The 22,405-nt window shown below is 44.7% G+C and overlaps 1 protein-coding gene across 2 annotated transcripts; it reads left to right on the top strand.

The window, feature by feature from the left end:
- Positions 1-1,267: 1,267 nt before the first annotated feature.
- On the top strand, positions 1,268-11,876 carry rasip1 (Ras interacting protein 1). 2 transcript variants are annotated; one of them, XM_030103082.1, is made up of 16 exons: positions 1,268-1,535; positions 2,876-2,997; positions 3,307-3,758; positions 3,936-4,196; positions 4,284-4,525; positions 4,607-4,771; positions 5,331-5,535; positions 5,642-5,940; positions 6,054-6,215; positions 7,544-7,584; positions 7,838-7,992; positions 8,154-8,266; positions 8,557-8,848; positions 10,885-11,048; positions 11,133-11,274; positions 11,359-11,876. In XM_030103082.1, exons 2-16 carry the CDS (start codon positions 2,876-2,878, stop codon positions 11,535-11,537), a joined length of 2,994 nt encoding a protein of 997 aa, XP_029958942.1. In that variant the 5' UTR covers positions 1,268-1,535; the 3' UTR covers positions 11,538-11,876. The 2 variants fall into 2 exon arrangements, with proteins under 2 accessions (XP_029958942.1, XP_029958941.1); XM_030103081.1 differs by having other exon boundaries at positions 4,281-4,525.
- Positions 11,877-22,405: the final 10,529 nt, after the last annotated feature.

The following is a 22,405-nucleotide window of genomic DNA, read 5'->3' as shown; positions in this document are numbered from 1 at the left end:
ATGATTCTATGGTCATTTTGTGGCCATTGTTGGTTTCTCAGTTTTTCTTGTTTTCTTTTTCCTAAATTGATGTGATCATCTCTCTGTAGATGTTAGACTCTTGTCTCATGGTGGAAAGTTAGGCTTCACTGTTTGCATCGTGTCAATATAGTACAGTCAGTATTTCTTTATTGGAAATAGATATTTACTTTGTGTGAATCATTACAGATAAAATACCTAAATGCGGAATAATTAATTTGTTAATCATGTTTTACCTCCACAGTATAGATGGAATAGACTGAAAACTTTGAATGTTGTCTTTATAAGTTCATCAGTAAGTGTCAAATGCAACAGGTTTCAGTTTACAATTTCGTATAATTTAGCTAAATAGTATAACAGTCCTTAATCCTACAAATACAAAGTTCTCACTTGAAAGTGGGGCGATTCTAGTTTTACAATGAAAGAGACAGGGTGTGATTCCATCACAGGGTAAACACATTTCTACCTGGATGGATAATTTAGAGTCATTTATTAGTGTATTTGAACTACGGCGTGGAGTATTTTGTATCTTTGTTCATTTAGTTTAAACATTTTAGAGTGTGTTTAGTTGCAAGTCCTCCTCACTCTAGTGATAACTGATGACTACCTCATTTTAAAGTTATAATTTCAAAACATGTAGTTCCATTTGATTCATGATGTTCTTTTCTATTTGGTTTGTTTTAGCAATATTGGCTCCAAGCCCCTGAAGTGGGACACAGTGACACCCTGCGTTCTCTTTCCATCAACATCCTCCTGTTGAGGACGAGGTCAAAGATCACAGGTGTCTCCTTCTAACTTCCTGTCTCTCTGTAGGTGCTTCCTTCATCGTCTTTCCTAAAAAAAAAAATCTAACTTTTAGCTTTTCTTAGTTGTGGGACACATAGGGATCTTCTTCCTAATATTCAATCAGAGGGATAAAACAGCCACAATCTTTCAAATCTGAAGAGACTATAAGACCTTATTTGATGCAATAAAAAGCTGGTCAGATAACACTGTGTCCGGACATTTCTTTTTCACATTCAGATTGCTAAATTCCTTTGTGAGTACATCGTTTTACTAAGAATGTTTCAAACGTTCATCTACGTGTGTGAATTTACCCTTGACTCACTTTCTACCAATGTCTCTCGCTTTCTCCCTCTCTCCCTCAGCCAGGATATAGGTGTTGTCCAAAGCAAAGGAAGGAAATTCTGTCACTTAGAACAATGGGCCCGTTTCTCTATCTATAGACGGAGAGCGCCTGGGAGCCAGAGAGAGGGAGGCGGCACTTCGCAGCCAGTTGGAGAATTAAGCGAAAGGGAAGGATTTTTCATTTAAAAAAAAGGGGACAAAACAAATGGACAAATGAAAATAGACATGTTGACATACATGTGTGAGTAGGTGAGGCTGAAAGAAAATGGATTTTTGTATCAAAAGGAAAGAAAAACAGACGGTCATTCGGCTGCTTTGAGCTACGCATCTGCGTTTTTCTGAAGAAGGGAAATCACAAGACACTACAGAAGGATCTGAAGTCACCTTGGGTAAGTTTGTCTATTCTTGCGAAAAAATAAGAAGAAGATCTGAAATAAAGTCTTTCTGTTTAAAGTGATGATGCCAGGTGAATGTTGGTGTTAAGAATGGCTTGTGAGATTACATTCAGGCTTTAAGTTTGGAACAGCAGGATCATTACAAGCATGTCAGACACTGTGTTTCAGAACAGAGGTGTATTTACATACAGTACAAACACTGTCTTCTCAATATTGGGCTTTCATTGCATGAAACAGAAAAAAAAAATGAATTGAAAGCAAACATGACCAACTGAAGGCCTGCAGGCCTCTTACAGCCCCGTCCGAGTCCTGAGTGTCTATCGACACTTTGAAAAGAAACGCTGATGAAAGATAAAGATAATTTAAGCACATTTAAATCAGAAGTAAACTATTAATACTCAAAAATTACAGTAAGACTAAATGTTTAAGTGAAAATATCAATCACTCAGTGGTGTAGTGGTGCGCATGCATTCACGCCTCACAGTGTCGAGTCTGGGTTGGGCTTCAAGGCCTTTTTTTATCTGTGTGGAGTCATCATGTTCTCTTGGGCCTGTGATTTCTCTCCAGGTTTCATCCTACAGCTCAAAAACGATATCACTTTTCACGATAATTGTGTAGTGTGTGAATGTGAGTGTGTGTTTTTGTACTGGTGAACAGAATACACTGCTTTCGGAAGAAACCAGCTGGGTTCAGCTCCAGCACCCCTCGATCATGTGATGGATGGATGGATGGATGGATGGATATCAGAAGCATGCATTTGAATGAAAAAAAAACTTGTTTCACAGACAGTCATCGGAAAATTTATAACAGTATTTCCATGATATCCTTACTGCTGAAAAGTTTGGTCACAATTTTGCCCTATGGTAATGAGGATGCCATTTTTGTGGGAATCAAAATCATCAAAGTTACTAAAATCTATTGTAAATTATGACGGTCATTTATTTAGTCATGAGTCAATGAGAAATGGACAGGTGACCTTTGGAGTGGGTTTTTCCCCTGTCACTGCAACAGCTGGACCTGTGTCCTGCAAAACATGCTTCCTGTTTGAGAAGGGGAAATACACTCGCGGAATAACGAGGGGGAGGGGGTCATTTCTTTTTGTTTGTTTTCTCCATGTTGACAAGCCGCTGTAGGTATCCTGTTGACAGTTGACGGTGACATCATTCTATTGTTATATTGTTTTGATAATGGCACAGCTGACAGTTGTTTTGAGGTGAAGTCTGGCTTCAGCTTTGAGGAAACATGACTGTAACACATATTAATAGATCGGGTACGTCAAAAGAGAAATTGCTTTTGAAATAATGTGTTTGAATATGTGGCTTCTTCTCCGTCAGATGGAGGGGTCTGGCAGTCCTCGCTTCAGAAAGCTCCATTTCCCCGTGGGTTTGTGGATAAACTCCCCCAGGAAACACTTTGCCAAGCTTGGAGGTCGCTGGCCCAGCGCCGTGTCTGTCAAGTCAGTCATTTTTTTGTAACCTTACATTTTTATCTTCTTTTCCTTCGTCATGGATGTTTATACAAGTCTTTATGGCCACTGATCACACAGTCAGAATTGGATGCCTGATAAGTATTTCTAAATAAACAGTTTGTCTTCAGATGTCTTCTTATCTTGTTTCCACTGTCATTAGTATCCTTTCAACCTTGTAACCTTTCCCTGTTTTATTTTAGTCCTTGTTGTTTGTTCGTCATAATTCACAGCTGACTGGTCCCTTCCTTTCTCCTTCCTCTCCCCTCCATCTGTCCACCCCTCCTCTGTTGTTCCCAGGTCGACTACCAGCTCTGACGCAGCCTCCCTCCACGAGGCCCCTTCTGCACCATCCTCTTCCCTTTCTAACTCCACCCCATCGCTGGCTTCCCCTACCCCGTCCCCGTCCCCTTCTCCGGCCTTCTTGAGGCCGCGGCCCGCCGGGCCCCAGTCCCGGACCAAACGCCTTTCCCATCTTTTCCTCCGGGGGCGTTCTAACAGTGACCGGGACCGGGCGGTGACGGAGAGGGAAAGAGAGGTATGGGCTCATTCGGCTGCCCCGTCCACGCACCACTACCTGCCCCCCGCCTCTTCTTCTGCCCCGGGCCTAATCAAGATCTATGGGGATGCTCTCTCCAGTGGGGCCAACTATCGCTCCCTGCTGGCCAACATTCACTCCACAGCCAGGCAGCTCATCGCTCAGGTCATCACTCGCTACACTGAAAGAGAGAGGGAGGAGACAGATGACGCAGGTATGAAAGAGGGAAATTTTCTCTCATTTTGTCTGCTGTGATCGATTAGTGGGAATTGTTTGTTCAAAAAAATTTCAACCAATGGGGAATGACTTAATATAAACATAAACTCACTGTTATGGAAAAATAATTACCCTCCCTCTCTTCCTTCTCCTACATTCCTCCATTACCTTCTAGCTCTCCAGAAACACAGCCCTGAGGACTTCCTGTTGTGTGATGTCATTGGAAAGCCCATCCAGCAGCCAGATGGAGCTATCAAATGGGAGACAGAGTGCCGGAGAAGTGTTGCCCCATGGGAATGTCCTTTGTTGTTGGTGGACATGTGGCGGCCTAAGGAAGGATTTGAGCGGCGCTTTGAAATCCAGAGGAAGGAAGACTATGAGAGAGAGGAGAGAGAGAGGGAGGCAGAGCGAGAGAGGGAGGGAGAGAACTACCAAGGTATGTGTAAGACTGAACAGGTACGGCACCATGCGAGGGTCCCTAAGTATAAAGGGTTGATCAATGCGGTTATTGTCTGGGCAGCAGGTGTACGCTGGCGGCGGAACAGGATTTCGTCAGGCGGAGGGCCGGAGGAGGGCGAGCGCGGTCATCGCGCTAGAAACTCGGAGCTCAGAAGGAGCATCAGCGACATGAACTTGAGCCTGCGCCGTCGCCAGGGCAACCACGTCAGCAACGATCCGCGAGGCTCTGGAAGCCGGCCGAACAACGGCGGAGGGGTGCAGGACAGGAAAAACATCGTGAGCATGATCAGCCCACAGCCAGGAGAGGTGAGAGGATGATGTCGTGAAAACAGAGCTGACGTAACCGGCCACTTAGCTTTCTAAACATGTGGTACAAATCTTCTGTAGACCCGAGCGTCAAGAGCCGAAGCAAAGGTTGGGTGGACGAACCAGCCGGCCGAGGAAGAGAAGGAGTACTCCAGCTGTGACCTGGAAGTCATGTCACAAAGTCTCATCCTCCCACCGACAGACCGGCCTTACTTTCTCTTGCTGCAGGGTTACGATCACAGCAAGGCGAGACACGCTGACAGATTATATCACTCGCACAAACATCCACAAACAACACCCACACACATTGTGTAAACAACTAAAACACACAGCGGCACGCCGCCACAGTATGCACCGACGCTCTTCTGGCAAGGTGCATGTGCTCAGATGCGCACGTATGCAAGCGAACAGGCGCGCTTGTTGCCGTCGCCGCGCAACATGCGAGATGCGCGTTCACACCCTGCGCATGACATCATACCTGCATGTCTGTAATCGCCACATACCATCGAGGTTTCCACAACGCTCCCAGCTTCTCCCATTCAGCCGGCAGCACAAAACAACTTCAGAGCAGCACAATGCCACAACAATCTATCCACTGCAAACACACAAGATCCCTCTGTATACATCCCTTCATCTCGCACAATGACCTCACTCAGGTCCCCATTGTAGCAAACTGTGACACACTTCATTCCCTTATCAACTAACCTTCTGCCCCACCTAACATCTGATAGAAGATTGATATAAACCATGGCACTTCAAAGATAACAGACCTCCCTGACTCTCTCCTCCTGTGTGTTTTCTTTAGGATTTTGTTTTGTACATTATGGCGGGACATACGCATGTGTTTGGAAGAAAACCCACACTGAGGGAAAGAGAGAAGGATCGAGAGCGAGAGAGGAAGGGGAAGAGGCCTCTGAAGGTGGACACGTTCCTGTCTGCTCCTGATCTCTTGGCAAGGCATTTATTGATCAGGAGAGACTCTGCTGTTCCAGAGACGCCCTCAGGACAAGGTAACAATGGCTGTCTACCATTGTTTATCAATAGCAAGTGGAAAACAAAATCATTATCACAGAGATTCCTAATATATATCCCAAATTTACTTAATTTTTCTCCCAGCTCTGATGCGACCTTTCAGAGGCGGTGCAGTCACACACAATGGAGTGGCCTTGTACAGGGAGGCCGTCCTGAAGCCCGGGGATGTGATTGGTCTGGGGAATCACTTCCTTTTCCTGTACCGTGACCCTCGTGTGACCCCGACTCCGCCACTGGCATTGACCCTGCCATGGCAGGGTGATGCCTCCACCACCTGCTGCCCTTCAGGGTTGGTGGACAGACAGGAAGCGCTCAGGCAGTATCTGGGATCGACTGAGGCGGTTTTGAAATTCCACCCTCGTCATGCAGATGCCCTGTTACAGGTGAGACAAGGAGCCAGTGGACTAACATAAACTTTTACTATCTGCATGCAGCTTTGTAGCTGAAAAATAGCCATGATGACATGTGTTCTGTTTATCGTTTTCTTTCCTCCTAGGAGATAATCTCCAAAAATTCCTCCCCAGACTCCGGTGGTGGGCCTTTAGCTCCTGCTTATCTACTGTCAATCATGATAGATCACGCCTCAAAACATCTGGATCCTGCCCTTACACCACAGATTTTACTTAAGTCGGCCAATCTGATCAAAGAAATCGTGTGGGTAAGTAAAAATAAACAAAAACATTTTAAATATGAACAATGAAATCTGAAGTGCAGAAGAGCAATAAATCACAGTAAAACCATGAAGGGAAATCCTATGTGTGAGTGGAGCAGGTGTAAAATCGTCTAAGACAGTGAAACAGCTGCAGGATTCACTGGCTAACCAGCTCACACCAGTGACTGACTGAAATAAAAGTTCTCTGTTCAGATCATAGTTTGATTTTCAAAAAAAATCTCATCTGTTAACCTTAAATAGAAACCTGTGAATATTCGATAAAAATAGTGTTTTTGTTTTTTTACTGCCAAGTCATTTTCCAAGTGTACAGTGTTTTGTTTAGTTTTTTTATCGGTGTGGAGAAAAACCTATAAGGAATTTCTCCCTTGGATTAATTGTTTTCTGACTTGTACTTAAACCTGTGAAATAACAAGAAAAAAGAAAATTTTCTATATGGTTCAACCAGGTTCAGACTTAATATTCTATTTATTTTTAATTCAGTTTTTCCATGACTGAAGTGGTTCAAAATGAGCTTTTTGAATGGACTACATGAGCACTGTGAATACTTTAGATTTGGATTAGGATTCAAATTTATTGTCATAACACATGCACATTTACAGAGCAATGGAAAGTACAGTACATACAGAACAGTAAATATTTCTGCTCCATAAAGAAGTTTGTCATGTCTACTTCATCATAGTTCAGCATGCAGCCACATAGAGTTCAGTACATGGAATTTCACTGAAGAATTAAAATACAGTTTGTTTGTTGACTGAAACCTGGAGTACCTGAAAAAAAAAGGCGCAGGATCCTAAAGACCATTCAGTTTCCACAGAGAAAAGCCCCAACTCCAGAATCAAACTCAGAATATTATGAAGCGTCACCACAAAATATCACTGCAATTCATGTGGTAGTTCTATGGCCTGGGCCAAAGTTATGAACAAACCGACAAACAGAAAAAGATCCACTTTGCGAGGAAAAAAAGAATAAAAAATGTGGGAAAAAAAAAATTAGGACAAAAATAAAACACCTTGATCATTTTCTAGGGAAACATTTCACGAAAGGGACTTTTCTGCCACACTTAAACAAACTTGGCAGAAAACATCAGGTCGAGAGATTGACGTTCCCACTTTCAGTCAGACATGAAAATCAACAGAAAGACATATGCCCTTCATTGTGGCCTGCCGGTTTGCAAACAGGAGCGAGGATGAGCTGAAGTCACTTCCCTCCTGTTGGAAAATGTGCTGTAATTATCCTGGCTGCAGGGCGAGACTCTCCCCCCCCTTCCACACTAAGATGTGTCTCCTCTCTTCTGTCTCCAACTCTCTGTGCAGGATAACATTAAGGAATTTGGGGATAAGCATCCCACGCAAAAGTAAGAACATTTTTGTTCGACGTAATGTTTCCTCTGTTTAGATGTCTCCCGCCGAGTGATTCATGATACATTTGTTCTTGTGCTGTTATGTCTTTGGTAAATTTTTGTGGTAAGATGAAAGCATTGTAATGCAGACTGTAGTTTGGTGGTAATAAATGAAGTCTATTTTTACTCATAGCACGTAGTCTGACACTTTTAATGTATACACAAAATACCGATGTTCTCAATGACATTGCGTAAATGTTATGTTCAGTTCGACAGAGCAAGAAGGAGAAATAAGCACGCCCAATGTCCAGAAACTATCACATGACCTCCGACCCCTCATGTTCTGGATGTCAAATGCCACAGAGCTCCTGAACTTCTTCCAGGTCAAAGTTGAAACCATGGAGAAAGAGTGGGAGTTTGAAGGTGAGAGTGATCTGAAGACTAAGAAATTAACAGCACCTTAAAAAAAAATGCCCTTTAAAGCCTGACAATTAAAGATTAGCTCATGGGTTTGGCAATGATGAATGGAGGAATGAAAGCCGACGCAGAGTCTCTAATTGATCTTGATGACTGCTCCTTCGAAGCCCCTGGGGATCCAGTTTTGACAGCTGACATGGACACCTGTTCAGAAGCTCTGGCTCAGCTGGATGACGTTATTATGCACACGTTCCAGCAGTGTGTGTATCACCTCACCAAGGTAAAACACACACAAGACAAAACCCTCTGCTAAATATTTCCAATATGCCAACTCTGTGCGCTCTTCATGTAGTAATTGTAATCATATTTGCACACTGACATCTGAAGCAAGTGTGCCTAAAGACTGTAAAACATCTTTCCATGTTCCTCAATGTCATCTTAATATTTCCCAGATGAACCTGTCCCTTCCTCATCTGTTTTTCACAAAAGGTTCGCCTGTTTGGTTGTTGTTGTCGTTTGCAGTTCGTAAAACAAATCGTCTTGAATTTCTGTCCCTTTGTGTCCACGCAGACCCTGTACTCACTTCTTCCAGCTCTGCTGGACACCAACCCGTTCTCCAGCGAGGAGAAAGAGAAAGAAAAGGACGGAGTTCTGGGCGCAGAAGGAGAGGAGAAGAGAGGAGAAGGAGAGGTGGATGACGTGTCTGCCTTGCCACCCAAGGTTGCTGGTTTGGTGGAAGTCTATCGCTGTTCCCTGATGCTGTCGCGGGAGGCTTGTCTTTCTCCACCCCTCACCTCCCAGACCTTCGGCTACCTCTTCTTCTTTACCAACACCTCCTTGCTTAACACTCTGCTGGAGCGAGGTGAGAGATCAAGGGTTAAAATAGCCCACAACATTAAGGCATGTAGACATGGTCGAAACATGAGCCGATGAAGCTCAAAGAAGAAAGATGATTTATGTGACTTTAATCTTTTGTTGGTACAATGCCTGAGTATTCCAAAAACAAATGATCAGCTGGGACTTTCTCACACAACCATTTCTGGGGTTTAGAAAAAATGCCCAGTGAGCAGCACTTTTCTTGGCGGATACTCCTTCCTGATGCCAGAACAGATTAGCCAGGCCGGTTAGAAAAACAACAATAACTCAAATAAGTTGTTGCAGCCAAAATGTGCTGAAGTCCATTGCTGAATGCAGAAAATACCGAACCTCGAGGCAGATGGATTAAAGCAGTGAACCGTTTATTCCAGCTGAGATCAGGAAACAGAACAGCAATTCACATGCAGGCTCACCAAAATAAGACAAGAGAAGATTGAAACAACATCATCTGGTCTGATGACTCTCGATTTCTGCTATCTCAGAAATCTGCTGTCCAGATGGTCCCGTCAAATATGACGTAAACAGCATGACAGCATTGATCCGTCCCGCCTTTCCCTGGTGGTGTAATGTTGTAAGGGATATTTTCTTGACTCAGTTTGTGTCCCCTTCTGAACATTCAATAAAGGAATTATTGCTGGACATGTAAATCCCTTCATGACCACAGTGAACCCACATTACCTGACGGCTACTCTCACCAAGATTTCTGTGTTACGCAGCTCAAATAATCTCAGAGTAATTTCCTGAACATGACAATGCACTCTAATGACTTCCACAGTCCCCAGATTTCAATCAGATAGAGGACCTTTTCGATGATTCATATGATGCTTGTGTAGCCTGTAGGTCTGCTCTAACTCTGCTATCATGTCAGTACGGACCAAGACCTCAGGGAGAGCCTCCAGCACCTCCTCAAATCTATGACCCAAAGAGTGAAGGAAGACAGATCAGTAAAACCTGTTACATAGAAATTGCACTAAATGGTGCAATACTAAATGCCAACCTAAGGTAACCTTTTTTTTCTAATTTAAGTCAAAAGTCTCTAAGTTCAGTGTCAATTTAAAAGTTTGCTTAAATGTTTTATGCAATATTGATTTTATAGTGGTTTTCTAACAAGGACAAGGGTCCCAAAAGCCTGTTAATGAGGCTCCAGAAGTGAAGAAAGTCTGTTCTTTCGCTCCCTTTTTTGCAAATGTGTGTTCAAATAGGTGATCTGAGATTATCCCCTCATGATGTCAGGCGGGGACTTAACCACTCCTCCTGGGAATGGTAGCTCTGCTACTCACTGATGGGCTTAATAAATTCAGTATAATATGGAAGACCATAACAGTTACCCTTACAGTTAGCAGGAGCAAGCATTAGCTACTGGGTAAGCAACTAACAACACGCGTGGACAAACTAAGTAACATATTCAGAATGCACAACATATTTATCCCGCCATCTTCAGAAGCCTCTCCTTCTGGGTCAGATTCTGGTTCAGATAAGTTGAATGACAGCGTTTCTACAAGTCATAGCTTGCTGCGTCTTTTCCGGGGTTGCCAGATCTGACTCACCGTTTCCATACCCTTAATTAAGAACCATCAATAAAGAAAGCAGATCCGCAATGTCCATAATAAAGAACACGTCATATTTAAACAACTGCACTAAATACACAAAGAGAAAAATTTACATGAGCAAGCTACACAAAAAGCTCATTTGCCTGGAAACCCACCCAGTCTGGCAACACTGATCTTCTCTCTGAGAGTGCTGGAGTAGGCTAGAGAGAAACAGCCTGTTCTCCAAAGAGCTCACTGGGGGGGGGGGGGGGGCTTTTAAACTGGCTGAAATACATGACCAAGGCTGTATTTAGGGCAACACACTTTTAATACAGTGTTGTTGGATGTCTGACACCTTTATTAAATTGTTGACACACTGTACAACATAAACATTAATTGTGTCAAATTAGAAATCAAAACATGGGCTGGATTGTAATATGATAACAATCAATACTGTCTCTGTCTTTTCTCCCATGTGTGCCTCCACTTTTAGATGGACTGTTTTCATGGTCCAGAGCAGTCCAGATCCGCACAAACTTGGACCTGGTTCTGGACTGGCTACAGGGGGCAGGGTTAGGAGACATAGCCTCTGAGTTTATGAAGAAACTGTCAATCACCGTCAACTTCCTGTGTATTCCCAAGACTCGGCTCATTCAGGTAACTCGCCGACATGTGCGTTTCATCATTTCACCCCCTCGTTAAAAAGCTAACATTTCCCTCATTAACTCCTCTTTTTTCCAGTCATCCTGGATCAGCCTGCAGGAGGACCACACTTTGTTAAGCCCTTCCCAGCTGCACCACTTGCTCACCCATTACAAGCTGGGACCAACCAGAGCCCCACCAGCTTCATGGGCCCCTCCGCCTGGCACTGAGCTGAGTGGAGGTAATAATTAAAACAAAGAGAGAATATTCAGTGAGGTATATGTGAAAGTCATTGTATGTGTGTTTTCTTTCCCTTATCCTCAAGATATATTTGAGAGCTTTCTGGACCACCCTCCTTTAATTCTGCCGAACGAGACTCCACGCCTTGACCTCTCAAAGCCAATCCCAAGCCCTGAGCTCCAAAAGGAAGTTACACGTCTCCGCACCTTCTTGTGGGGACTTGACCAAGATGAGCTCCCTGCAAACCAGAGGACCCGGCTTTGAGGACGCCCACCTTTGTCTCATTGTTAATGTCGAACAGAAGTTTTAAAAAAGATCACATGGAATACACGAGAAAATAAAAGCCAGACACATTTACTTCTTTCATTGCCTGGTTGCTCATGACATCTTTGTATCATTTCATTTATTCCATTAGACATTTTCTAGTTGAAAAAAAAGTACTTTGGTATACCTTTATAGTGTTTTTTTTTTTAAATCAGACAGAAAAACCCTGTGACCGTTGGGCTACGCAGTGTTATGCTTCACATGACTGTTTCACTTGGCTACCATGTATGTTTTCAAACTACTTGTTTTTAATAAAATGTTGAATTCTAGTCTAAAAGACTTACAGTTTCCGTTTGGTCTTTGACAAGCTTGTTTCCCACAGCAGGGCCCCTGGGGCTTGGCACTCCCCTCTGCTTTTACAGAGCAGCGTGCCACAAGGTGGCGATGCAGGACTCACTCCACCTTTGACGTTAAATGATGAGTCTGCAGGTAGAATTGCTTGACTAAGGAGCTGATCATACGACTACATTATTGTCTGCTCCAAAGGCACATTCTCATTTCCTGTAATAATTGGTAGCATTTTACGCAGGGTCATGACTCAGTGGGCCAAATGAGGCTGTGACGACCACACACAAAGGTTACCTTTACCAAGGTAAGCCGTCGTAAAGGCCAAAGCTGCTGACTTAGAAGCAGGGGGTATTTAATTTCCCTTTTGATTGATGTGACACACTGATTGGTAGGATTTCCACTTTCATTAATGTGGTGAAAGCCAGTGGTCCCATAAAAAAAAAAAAAATGTCCAGCTTCTTAGGCACAGAGCAGTGAGTAGCTGTCGTGAGCAGACAGCAGACAGGTAATATCACCATTCAGAGTGACTAACTTGAACTTGTTTCTGGACAACTTCGTAAGATCCAGTCAATTTCACCGTCTAGTCAGGCAGACTTCTTTAGAAAAGATCACCGCTTTCTTTGTTTTGATAGGGAAGCTCTATGACGTCTCAGAAAACTCAAGTTATCATGTTTCCCTTTCTGGCGGTCAGCCAAACGGCTTCCTTTCTTCCGGTCAGCTTCCCAGATGAATTCCTTTACGGTAAAAAGCTAAAAAATAATCCGTCCCGTGAGAAACCCCGGCTTACATCATCACAGTTGCCTCTGGTCCTGTCTCCCCGATTTCTTAGTGTGCTGACATCAAAACACACGCCACTGAGAAAGACCAGTTATAGATTATGAATCATGAGAGGAGTCTCCCTGTGGTCGGATTTATCAATTAGGTGATTGTAATCACTCTCATTTGAAATTCAATGTGGTGTATGAGTGAGAGTGAGACTGTTTGTGTGCTAATTTCAACTTTCCAGTAATGCCATACAGATGTAGTCTGTAGCTTTATAATTAAACACAGATGGGCCTCAGACTGGTAGAGGGTCCATGTTGATTGTGTGATATTACAGTAGTTGTAATACAATACGGTGACCAATGTCTGAGTGCGATTAAGTAACATGAAAAGTTTAGTAAGCATGTGACACACACTCGATTTTCTGTGAGCTTAATCACTGGCACAGACAAAATGTCATACACACTTTCACCCAGAATTACAGTCACTCGCACCAAAAAAAAAAACAAAAAAAAACACGCGAACATGTACACACGCACGTGCGCACTCATAAACCTTTTTCTCAGCCTCACACACACTGACATGAACTAAGAAAACGTCTTTACCCAGGTGCACAGTCTCACACCTGTTGTTGCCGTTCTCTGTAATTAGCTTGACACAATTATCATAGGTGGATGGAGGGAGGGAGGGGGTGAAAACAATGGGGCAGTTATTCTGTCCCTATCATCTCCTTCTTTCTCCCTGCTGTCGAGTAATGAAAGATTCTTCCCTTCTTCAAAGAGACGGAGTTTCCTACAAAACAGCTGAGTCAGAGGAGAAGAGAGGGAAGGATGAAAAGAAAAGGAGAACAGTAGGGAGGCAAGCCTGGTAATGCAATGCTGCTGGTGTGAGGCCCAGTGGACCACAGTGATTGTGTTCATTGTTGTGCACACAGGAGTCATTTTCAGGAACCAGCAAAAGCCCGTGGCTCCCACACTTAACGCTAACAGTTACAACCTGGCACAGCCTCAATATCTATTTGTGATCTGGTAACACTTTACCTGCACCCTGCGTCATCCTAAAGGCTGCAGCATAGGAAGGTTTTTCAAGCTGTATGTCGGGGTAAAAGAGCACATTATGGTGACTACAGGAACACTGGTGAAGATTGTGACACATATTCTGACAGTTGTGTGAGAGGGCAGAGTGTGAGGGCTTACGTCCAAAGCAGCAGCAGTAGTAGTGTGGTTTTTTTTCACTTTGGGTCTCAGACTGAAAATATTTAAAAACCTGGCTGTATGAGCCATAGTCACCGGGGAGTCAGTGGGTCCACTCCAGACTGACACAACGTGAGGGAGGAATAATGTGCACGGCCTCAGGCAGAGTCCTGTATTAGGACCGGAAGCAAACAAGGAAGCAGAGGAATCTTTGTCAGGGCAGACACACAAAAAGACAGACAGGGGGTGTAGGAATCTGCGTGAGGTTTGAGATGACTGAAAACAAGGTCATAGGTGCTGGGGGGAAACTCTGTTACACACAGGCAGACGACTGAGGTAGGTGTGGTTGGAGATCAAGACATTTTGTGGATGAAATGAACAGCACAGCCTCACTGAGGTAACTGGTAGGCCAAAAGACAAGCCTTGGTCTTCCTCAAGGGACAGGTCTGTTTTCTCCATATTACGTCACCCAAATGTGAAATGCACACATAAACACACAGAGTTTTCTCTTTTTTCGGGTACACAGATGCATGCACCTACACACAAATGTACACAGGCACCCGCAGAGATATAAAAGGACCCCTGTGAGGTCAGATCCACCGAGCTGAGGCTGTCCACTGTTAGAAGGGCTAGCCAACTAAGCCTCGCAGTCTCACTGGCAGCTACCACCACCACCACCAACCACTGTACCTTACCCTGCCCTGCCCCGACCTTCTCTCCACTGGCGGCTGTCTGTCCTAGCCTGCTGCTTCTGGTTCTCTGAGGCAGCAGAGCGTTAATGCGTGCGCTGTTCAATTTGGGCTAGCGCCAATGGCACCAATTTGGAACGGCTGGTCTTTTTCTCTTTTCCAAAGTGTCCTCATCCACCTTTTTCTTGCCTTCCTCTTCTTCCTTCTTGTTTTCCTGCTTTTCTTGCTGTCATTTTTACCCGGTATGTTTCTCTCGGGCCGGGGGGCCTGTGGGCCTGTGGGTAGGGGCCTTATTCCATCAGCCTGGGGCTTCTGTCAGAGGCTTGTTCCATTTTGCGTCATGGTGTTGACTGAGCGGACCCCACACTTAACTCCCATAGAGCTATGGGGTTGGGCGGCAGGGCGGCAGGGCGGCCCAGCGCAGGGTAACGTAGCCCCGTGTTCAGCGTGGTAATCTGATGGCCATGTTTATTTTATGTAGCTCTCCTTTGATGGAGCAGAAAAAGTCTTTGGGCTTTTTGTTTCAGCACTTTCACTGCCAGGTCAGAGGTGCTCGCCGTGGTTACGCTCAGGAAGAATAATATTTGCCCTTATATTCACTCCAAACAGGCTTTTTTCCATATTAGTGTCAGGGATAGTCTCTGGGTTTCTGCCTTCCACTGATTCGGCATATTGGAGGTGAAGGGTGGTAGGGGGCTGCACCTTAAAAGCATCGCTACCAAGGGAATAATGAGGGTGTTCCATATGTTGTCCCCAAGGCCTGTTCCGATACCCCTGGTGAACCTCCGTTACACTCAGCTCAGGGCCCGAGAGACGGCCTTGCAGCCATATATATAAGTCCCTGTAGTGAAGGAAAACACACATATAAACACATAAAAACATTCTCCCTCCTGCTTGGCTGCCCCAGGTTCCACCTCAGCTGTCAGTAGTCCAAACTTCCCAGGGGTTCTTTTTAATGGAGTTAACCAAAAAAACTCCTTCTTTTCTGCTTGGGCCTTTCACTGCCTCACCTCAAAACTTACACACCCACCTATCTGCCTTGTGTCAGCTGTTTCGCATGGGTCAAAAAGCCAGGGAACCACACCAAGTCATTATATGAAGGTCTGAACTAAGCATACAAGAAAGAAGCAGAAATCTTCACGTTCACTGGATCAAATTCAGTTTCTTCCATCCACCCACATCATTAAGCACAAAGAAAGTCTCACGCATAGGTCTTAGAATCATTGCTCAAGAGGTACTGTATCTTTTTTTTCTAAAATTGACTTGGCCTAGCAAATTATTCTTTGATTTTTGCCTTACAGAATTTACTTGGTCACGTCAACACTGTTGTTTCCCTTACAGATAAACTAGTAGATACACTTGGTACATAACTTTTGAGGGACTTTGGGATCTTGTTTGTCAATCTAAATTTTTCAAAACTGGCCAAGAAAAAACTGGGCTTGGCCAGGTATGAACAATAAGCTAACATGCACAGGCATAGGCATACAAACACACACACAACACATATCTCTTATCTTTCCACTGAAGGTTAAAAGCAAATTCCATCCACAGGAAGGACTGTTGACACTTCCTGTCCTCCTCCAGAGATCCGATAATCACCTTTCTGTTTTAAGACACTAGACGTGTTTCTGGCCTCCCATGTGACTGTGAGGTATGTGCTCACTCACAGATGAATGAGCCCCTGCTCTGATGTAATCCCGGGGAAACACAGAAACAATGAGTGCGGGGGGTGAGGGGGCTACCTTGGTGGTAGGTAATCCAATCCCTCCTGTTGCAATTTGGCAACTCAAGACAATTACCTACTGGCCGTCTGAAAATGAGCACCAGCAGCCAGACAGAAAAGACGTAGGCTTGTTAGCAGACGGTGATGTAAAATCTGATTTAGTAGGTCACTACCAAGAGGAAAGTAATCTGGATCAGGGTATACCAGTGCTGTGTTCACTGTGCAAATTGAGCTTAAAAGCCTGTGCAGATGGCATACTGTGTGGGAGACTGTGGAAAAGCCAAGTTCATGAGTCACAAAGACGTGCTGTCAGTCAAACTAAAGGATTCACAGGCCAGAAATCTGCCTGTGTCCTGCTTGTTCCACCTCCTGTCACCCAGTCAGTGACTAAAAAGATTCACCTTTCTGTGATATACCTTTATCTCCACGCCTTCTTCCTGTTCTACAGTTCTCCCTTGTTCTTGCCTCCACACTATCTTCTCCCAGTCGTTCTCTCATAGCATCACTTTGTTTTTATAATGATCCGCCTCTGTTGATGTTCTGTGTAACTTGTGTCTTTTCGGTCATCCCAGCCCATTCTGTTCACATGTTTTCTTTTTGCATGCAACTCCATCTTAATCATCATGTTCCAAGGACTGCTACTGCTGCTGTGTTTATTGTGTCGTCTGTCCAGGCTTCCTGTTCCATCCCACCCTTTGTCGTCAGCCCTTTCATTTCTCAAAAGTGATGTGCAAGCCCTTGTTGTTTCTGGGCCTTTAGTGAAGTTTGTTGGAGGGAATTTCCTTCTTATCGCTAACCGAGCCATTCTTTGGATTCCTGACACGCTTTCCGGCCTCACAGGGGGTCCAGCCAGATGGTGGGGTGTCTGTAATACATGGCAGGTGATGTGGCATCATACATCCAGCTGTAATCTTCCGACAAGGATGGACAGCATGATCAATGAACACACATTGGATGAGGAACCAGGAAGAAAAAAAAGGGTAGACATAAAAAGAAATAAACCGTGGGGGTGTAATGGGATGTGTGTGAACTCTGTGCCAAAAATAGAAAATGTTGGATGGCTTTCATTGCTAGGCCTTTGACTCAGAGAATGTTATTGATAAAAGAAGACATGCAAGGCATTCAAAAGTCTCTCAACAAAGTGAGTTTATGGCTAATTGGGAACAGTAGGGGGTCATAGTGCACATAAACATTATGAACAAGAATAGAGAGATTAGAATAACTTTCATTTCAGTCCTCTTAGTCACAGCACTCTGAGGATAAAGGTGGTTCTCTAACTGCTTTCTGAACAGAGCCTTTGTACTTCCCCACAATGAACAAAGGTCAAGAAAATAAAACTCAGGAGACATTTGGACTGTGAAAGGTTGTGCAGATCTGCAAGTGAAAGATGACTGTCAGACATGTTGGCTGGAGATAATGACAACAGCCTTTGGGAAAAAATGGACACACACACGTACACACACCCATTACTTGTGTATCTTCGTCACACTATACCAAAGAGATAAGATAGGGTGACCGAGTATGAGTGCTTACAGTAAATGTTTTTTTAATGTCTAACTAAAGAATAAAGTGAAAGCAACACACAGCAACAAGTAGAGCAATTATAAACCAAAAAAGGAAGACAGTGTATCTTCTGTGCTGTGTTTGCGCCGATTTGAGTCAAAGTCACTTCAAACCAAAGTTGACATTTCAGTGAACTTGAGGTCCACCTCCCCTCCCTGTGCGGTCAAAGCGCAGCCTCCTGAATGTGGAGAGAACACTTTTTTTGATTTCCAAACATTTTCAAATGCTTTCTGCCTCTGCTGAGCTCCAGATAACTGTCCATACGCTTCTTCAAAACATAAACATTGACAACATGCGGATATGAGATTCCCTTTCCCATGTTTGCTCTTTGTTATGATGAAATTTACACACTGTATGGCTGACGCACAGGAAGTGGTCGGTGGAACGACCTGCCAATGTGCTGTGTTATAAGTTGTGTTATCAGCTATCATTGTTGTAGGAGGTTGATTTATGATTGTCAGTGTGTAATGAGCGTTAATTTAATGAATGGCCTGTGATGAAGGGGCCTGAAGTGCGTCAGCATTTACAGAAACAGCCAGACCATGTCAGCTTAAAGGAGGTAGTGGGTTATAAATTGTTTTAAATACTCAGGGTGAACGGTCTAACAGACGTAAGCATATGTGTATTTGTGCAAGTGTGTTTGTGTGTATGTGGGTGACCATCTGTCTGCAAAAGGGCATCATCCCAGCCCCCCACGTGACTGAGGTCATGTCACGTTGACAGAGTTACTCCGTAGGGCAAACCCTGACGTCACACAAGTCCTCTTCCTTTTGTCTTCCCGCTCCCTTCACTCTTTCCCCCTCGTCTGACCCGGCCCCCGCTGCCCCGCTTTCACACACCCCTCCCTGCTTCCCCCTGGTGTTTGTCAGCAGCTCTCAGCTTCCGTAGAATAACACGACAACGGGCTCAATGTGCGGCTGACGCAGACGCATGGCGCGTCGGCAAGTAGTGGTCAGCTCTGATACAGTGTACATCACTCACGGAGACCACAGCAAGGGTGCAAGGCTGACAAAGAGACACAGAATGCCCAAGTAATGTCTCTGGGGTAACTACGCTGCACACTGAGGAATGTACCAAAAATAGCATCCTCACTTTCACGCTTCTCTTTATATTCCTTTACATTCCTTTAAGTTTTCAGAAAGGCTGTCCGGGGTCAGCGCGGCAGAGATATTCCCGCCAGACGAATACAATAAATGACTGTTTACATGCATGCTCCAACATACACACTTTGCATAATGTCCTGTGCTTCACTGATCCTCTTGTGTGCCAGACAAGAACAAGAAGATCAGAAGGGAAGCAAAGACGGTGTGCGACTGAGAAAAGCTGAGGGGAAGCACTTTGAAATGAGGAAGAGATGAGGAGAGAGAGGGATGCAGACAGGACACGCAATGACAGGGGAGGAAAGAATGTTTAGGGCGACTGAGAATGGCAGTGAGAGGAGCGGGAGGGAGAACCGGAGGAGAAAGTGGGAGCTCTGAGACAGGCCTGGGCTCTCCAGTGTATTAACACCAGTCTGAGATGGAGGGAGCAAGCAGGGTAGATGGAAAGAGTGTTTGCACAGTAAAAAGTTCCTTTTGCGTGGGTTGCTTACTTCCCGCAGTACCCCCCCCCCCACACACACACACACACGCACTCTCCCTCTCTCTCCCTCTCTCTCCCTCTCTCTCTCTCTCTCTCTACTTCTCCTTCTCACACTCCGTCTGTGACCTATTGCTTCAAATAGTTCATTTAGAGATTTCCTCGCTGGCAGACGCAAACCTGCCTGGAAGCAGTGAGAGTGAGAGAGAAGCGTGAGCAGGTGAGCAACACAGAGTCAGAGAGGGAGAGAGTTTCAGCTGACGCTCACCGTTACACATGCATCCACACACACACACACACACACACACACACACACACACACACACACACACACTGTGTTTTGTCACATACCATAGAGTTTGGTTTCCAAGCAAAATGAGCCTAGTAAATGTGTGTTTAATAGAGAGCTGATTTAAACATTTTTGCTCTCCCAGTTTGAGCCGGGAGAGACGTTTGCCTCATACTCTCTCTTTCATCCCTGTACACTGCCCTTTGCACGGCTCTGAGCCCAGCCACTGGTGGAAACCTGCGATAATGATGCTGGGTAATGTCCGTCTTTAATGACCTAATAAAAAAGCCAAAGAAACAGATGCACCACAGCCATATCTGTACACCGCGGGCCCCTCGCGTGGAAGAGGAAGCGAGCAACTGACACGGATAATTTGTAAATCACGTCCAAGGGGACTTTTCTCAACTAAAGACTCTCCAGAGGAGCAAAGATGAAGGGGGTGGGGGCTTAGAAGGAGGCTGTTCTGTTCTACATCCGTCTGAAAGACGACAAGAGCATATTAGGACTTATCTCTGACACTGGCAAATAGAGTTAGAGACGTCACTTTATTGCCCAATGACTGCAGCCCCCTCCTGTGTGTCATTATTTCTCCATCCCACCGACTCGACTTATTAACACACTCACTTGCTCTCTGACGTAGGTAGACGTATCGGGGATCGAAGGGGAAGGGGGGAAGGGGGGAAGGGGTGGACAGCAACTCAGGGAAAGATTACTATGGTACTTCTCAAGATAGGATCCCCTTCTGGAGTCATGTGAGTGAGACGGAGAGAATGAATCGGATACAGTTTGACAGAGGGGAGAGGAAAACGTGAGAAGGTTGAGGAGGTCATAAGGAAACTTGAAGGTTTACTGTTATGGGAGAGTAAATATTAACAGTAATAAGTCGGAGCTTTGGTTATCCCTGCGAACGTAATCTGCGAGTGTGTTTACTCAGGCCGTGCTGGAATTCCCTTGAGGAAATGAGCTTGCAACATAAAAATGACGAGTTTATTACGATTGTTTCTCCCCATAATCGTTTTTACCATCACTGCAGCGTTGCGTCACGGCTCACATTTTCACTGTTTACACTTAACACCGTGAGGTCAGCAGAACAGGAGGCTTAACCCTAAAACCTACAACACTTCTTTATCGTCCACCTGGACATGGAAATTAACCCAAGGCAATAAACATTTATGGGAAAACCAATATTATCAGAATGAATTGATTTGGTTCTCACAATAAGACGACAACCATAATCACAGTACAGCAAACACCGAAGAAAAATTCCCACAACGAAGTGAAAGACTTCCTGGTCAGTTAGATATATTTTGTTGGACAAATACACTCTGGAAGTGGTTAAAATCAGCGTAGCAGTTGTTGTTTTTTCAAAAGAGAGTTTGGCAAATGACGAATGAATTGAGCAACTGTGTGGATTAACAACCCAGCAAAAGGTGCATGAAGAGAGTGAGGCATTCAAGTGATTTGAAGCTGCGTAATAATGTGTGAATACATGCCATGGCGCACAGGAAACCTAGTGTAAAGCATGAGCGAATTGAGTGAAGCTTGTGTGAGTAAAGTTTGTCTGGCAGTGAGGCAGGCTGGCAGGCTCTGTCACAGGTTCCCCTTCCTCTCTGATGTCTTTGAGGTCGTAGTCTGAGTGTCTCACTCTGTTTCTCCTCCTATGGTGGTTTACACAGATTGGTGATGTAATGGGTAGCATATGAAGGCCACACACAAACACACTCTCACACACAGACGCACACGCAAACACTGATGCTCATGCACGTTACACAGACACCGCACTTATACCACCACATACCCATAATTACACACATATACTGTACGCACACCCATTTACACAAACCCTGGATTCCCCCTTTTCCAACAGGCGAGCACTACTGTGTGCTCGCTCGCTCTCTCTCCCTTTCTTTTTCACACACTCACACTCACGCACCAAGTCTAAACAAAGACACATAGCCCGTCTTATTTTGCACACCGGCATCTGTGCACGTGTGCATGCACGACCACAGACCCACACACACTTAAAGGGCACCCACCCTGTGTCATAGTGTGTGAGTGATCGCTGCTGGCGGACGGCCTAACAGAGACTGTGTGCCTCAGAACCACCCAGGAGACCCCCATCATGAGAGGCAGCCCTGAGAGGGAATGAGGGAGAGTGACTAACTTCACTCTTTCTTTTCTTCTCTCCCCAGCTGTGTCTTCAAACGTCCCTTTGATGTGGGAAATTAAAAAGAGCGAGTGTGTCAATATCTCCCTATGTCCAACCGCACTCATCTATTTCCTCCCCTACTTCTCCTGCTCTCCTCCTTTCTCTGCTTTTCTTCTCTACTGTTGACCCGAGAAAACAGAGCATGACCCTTTTTTTTTTTTTTTTTTTTTTTTTTTTTTAACCACAACAACTCTGCCACCCACTCGTTGCCACCAGGCCCTCATCATTTGCCGGGTGTTTGTTTGTCTGTGTAGGCCCACCGCTGGACTGGCAACTCCGTGTGTATATGTGCATGAGTGTGTGAGTGTGTGCATACAAAGCCCACCACTAATTATTTTCAAACCACACCATGAGTGTACGTCTGTGAATGAGGGTCTCCTAATCTCACACCCAGACTCAAAAACTCTTTCTTCCTTTTCCTTCTCCATCACCCTCTCCCTCGCTTTGTGTATGTGTACATTAGACTCCCTCCTGGCATACTATACAGTTTGTGTATACTGTATGATGCATTGAC

This window comes from Salarias fasciatus, chromosome 11, assembly GCF_902148845.1.
Source record: "Salarias fasciatus chromosome 11, fSalaFa1.1, whole genome shotgun sequence".
In the NCBI taxonomy this organism is placed as follows: Eukaryota; Metazoa; Chordata; class Actinopteri; order Blenniiformes; family Blenniidae; genus Salarias; species Salarias fasciatus.
Note: the sequence above shows the minus strand (reverse complement) of the source record. Positions and strands in the feature narration are given on the sequence as shown.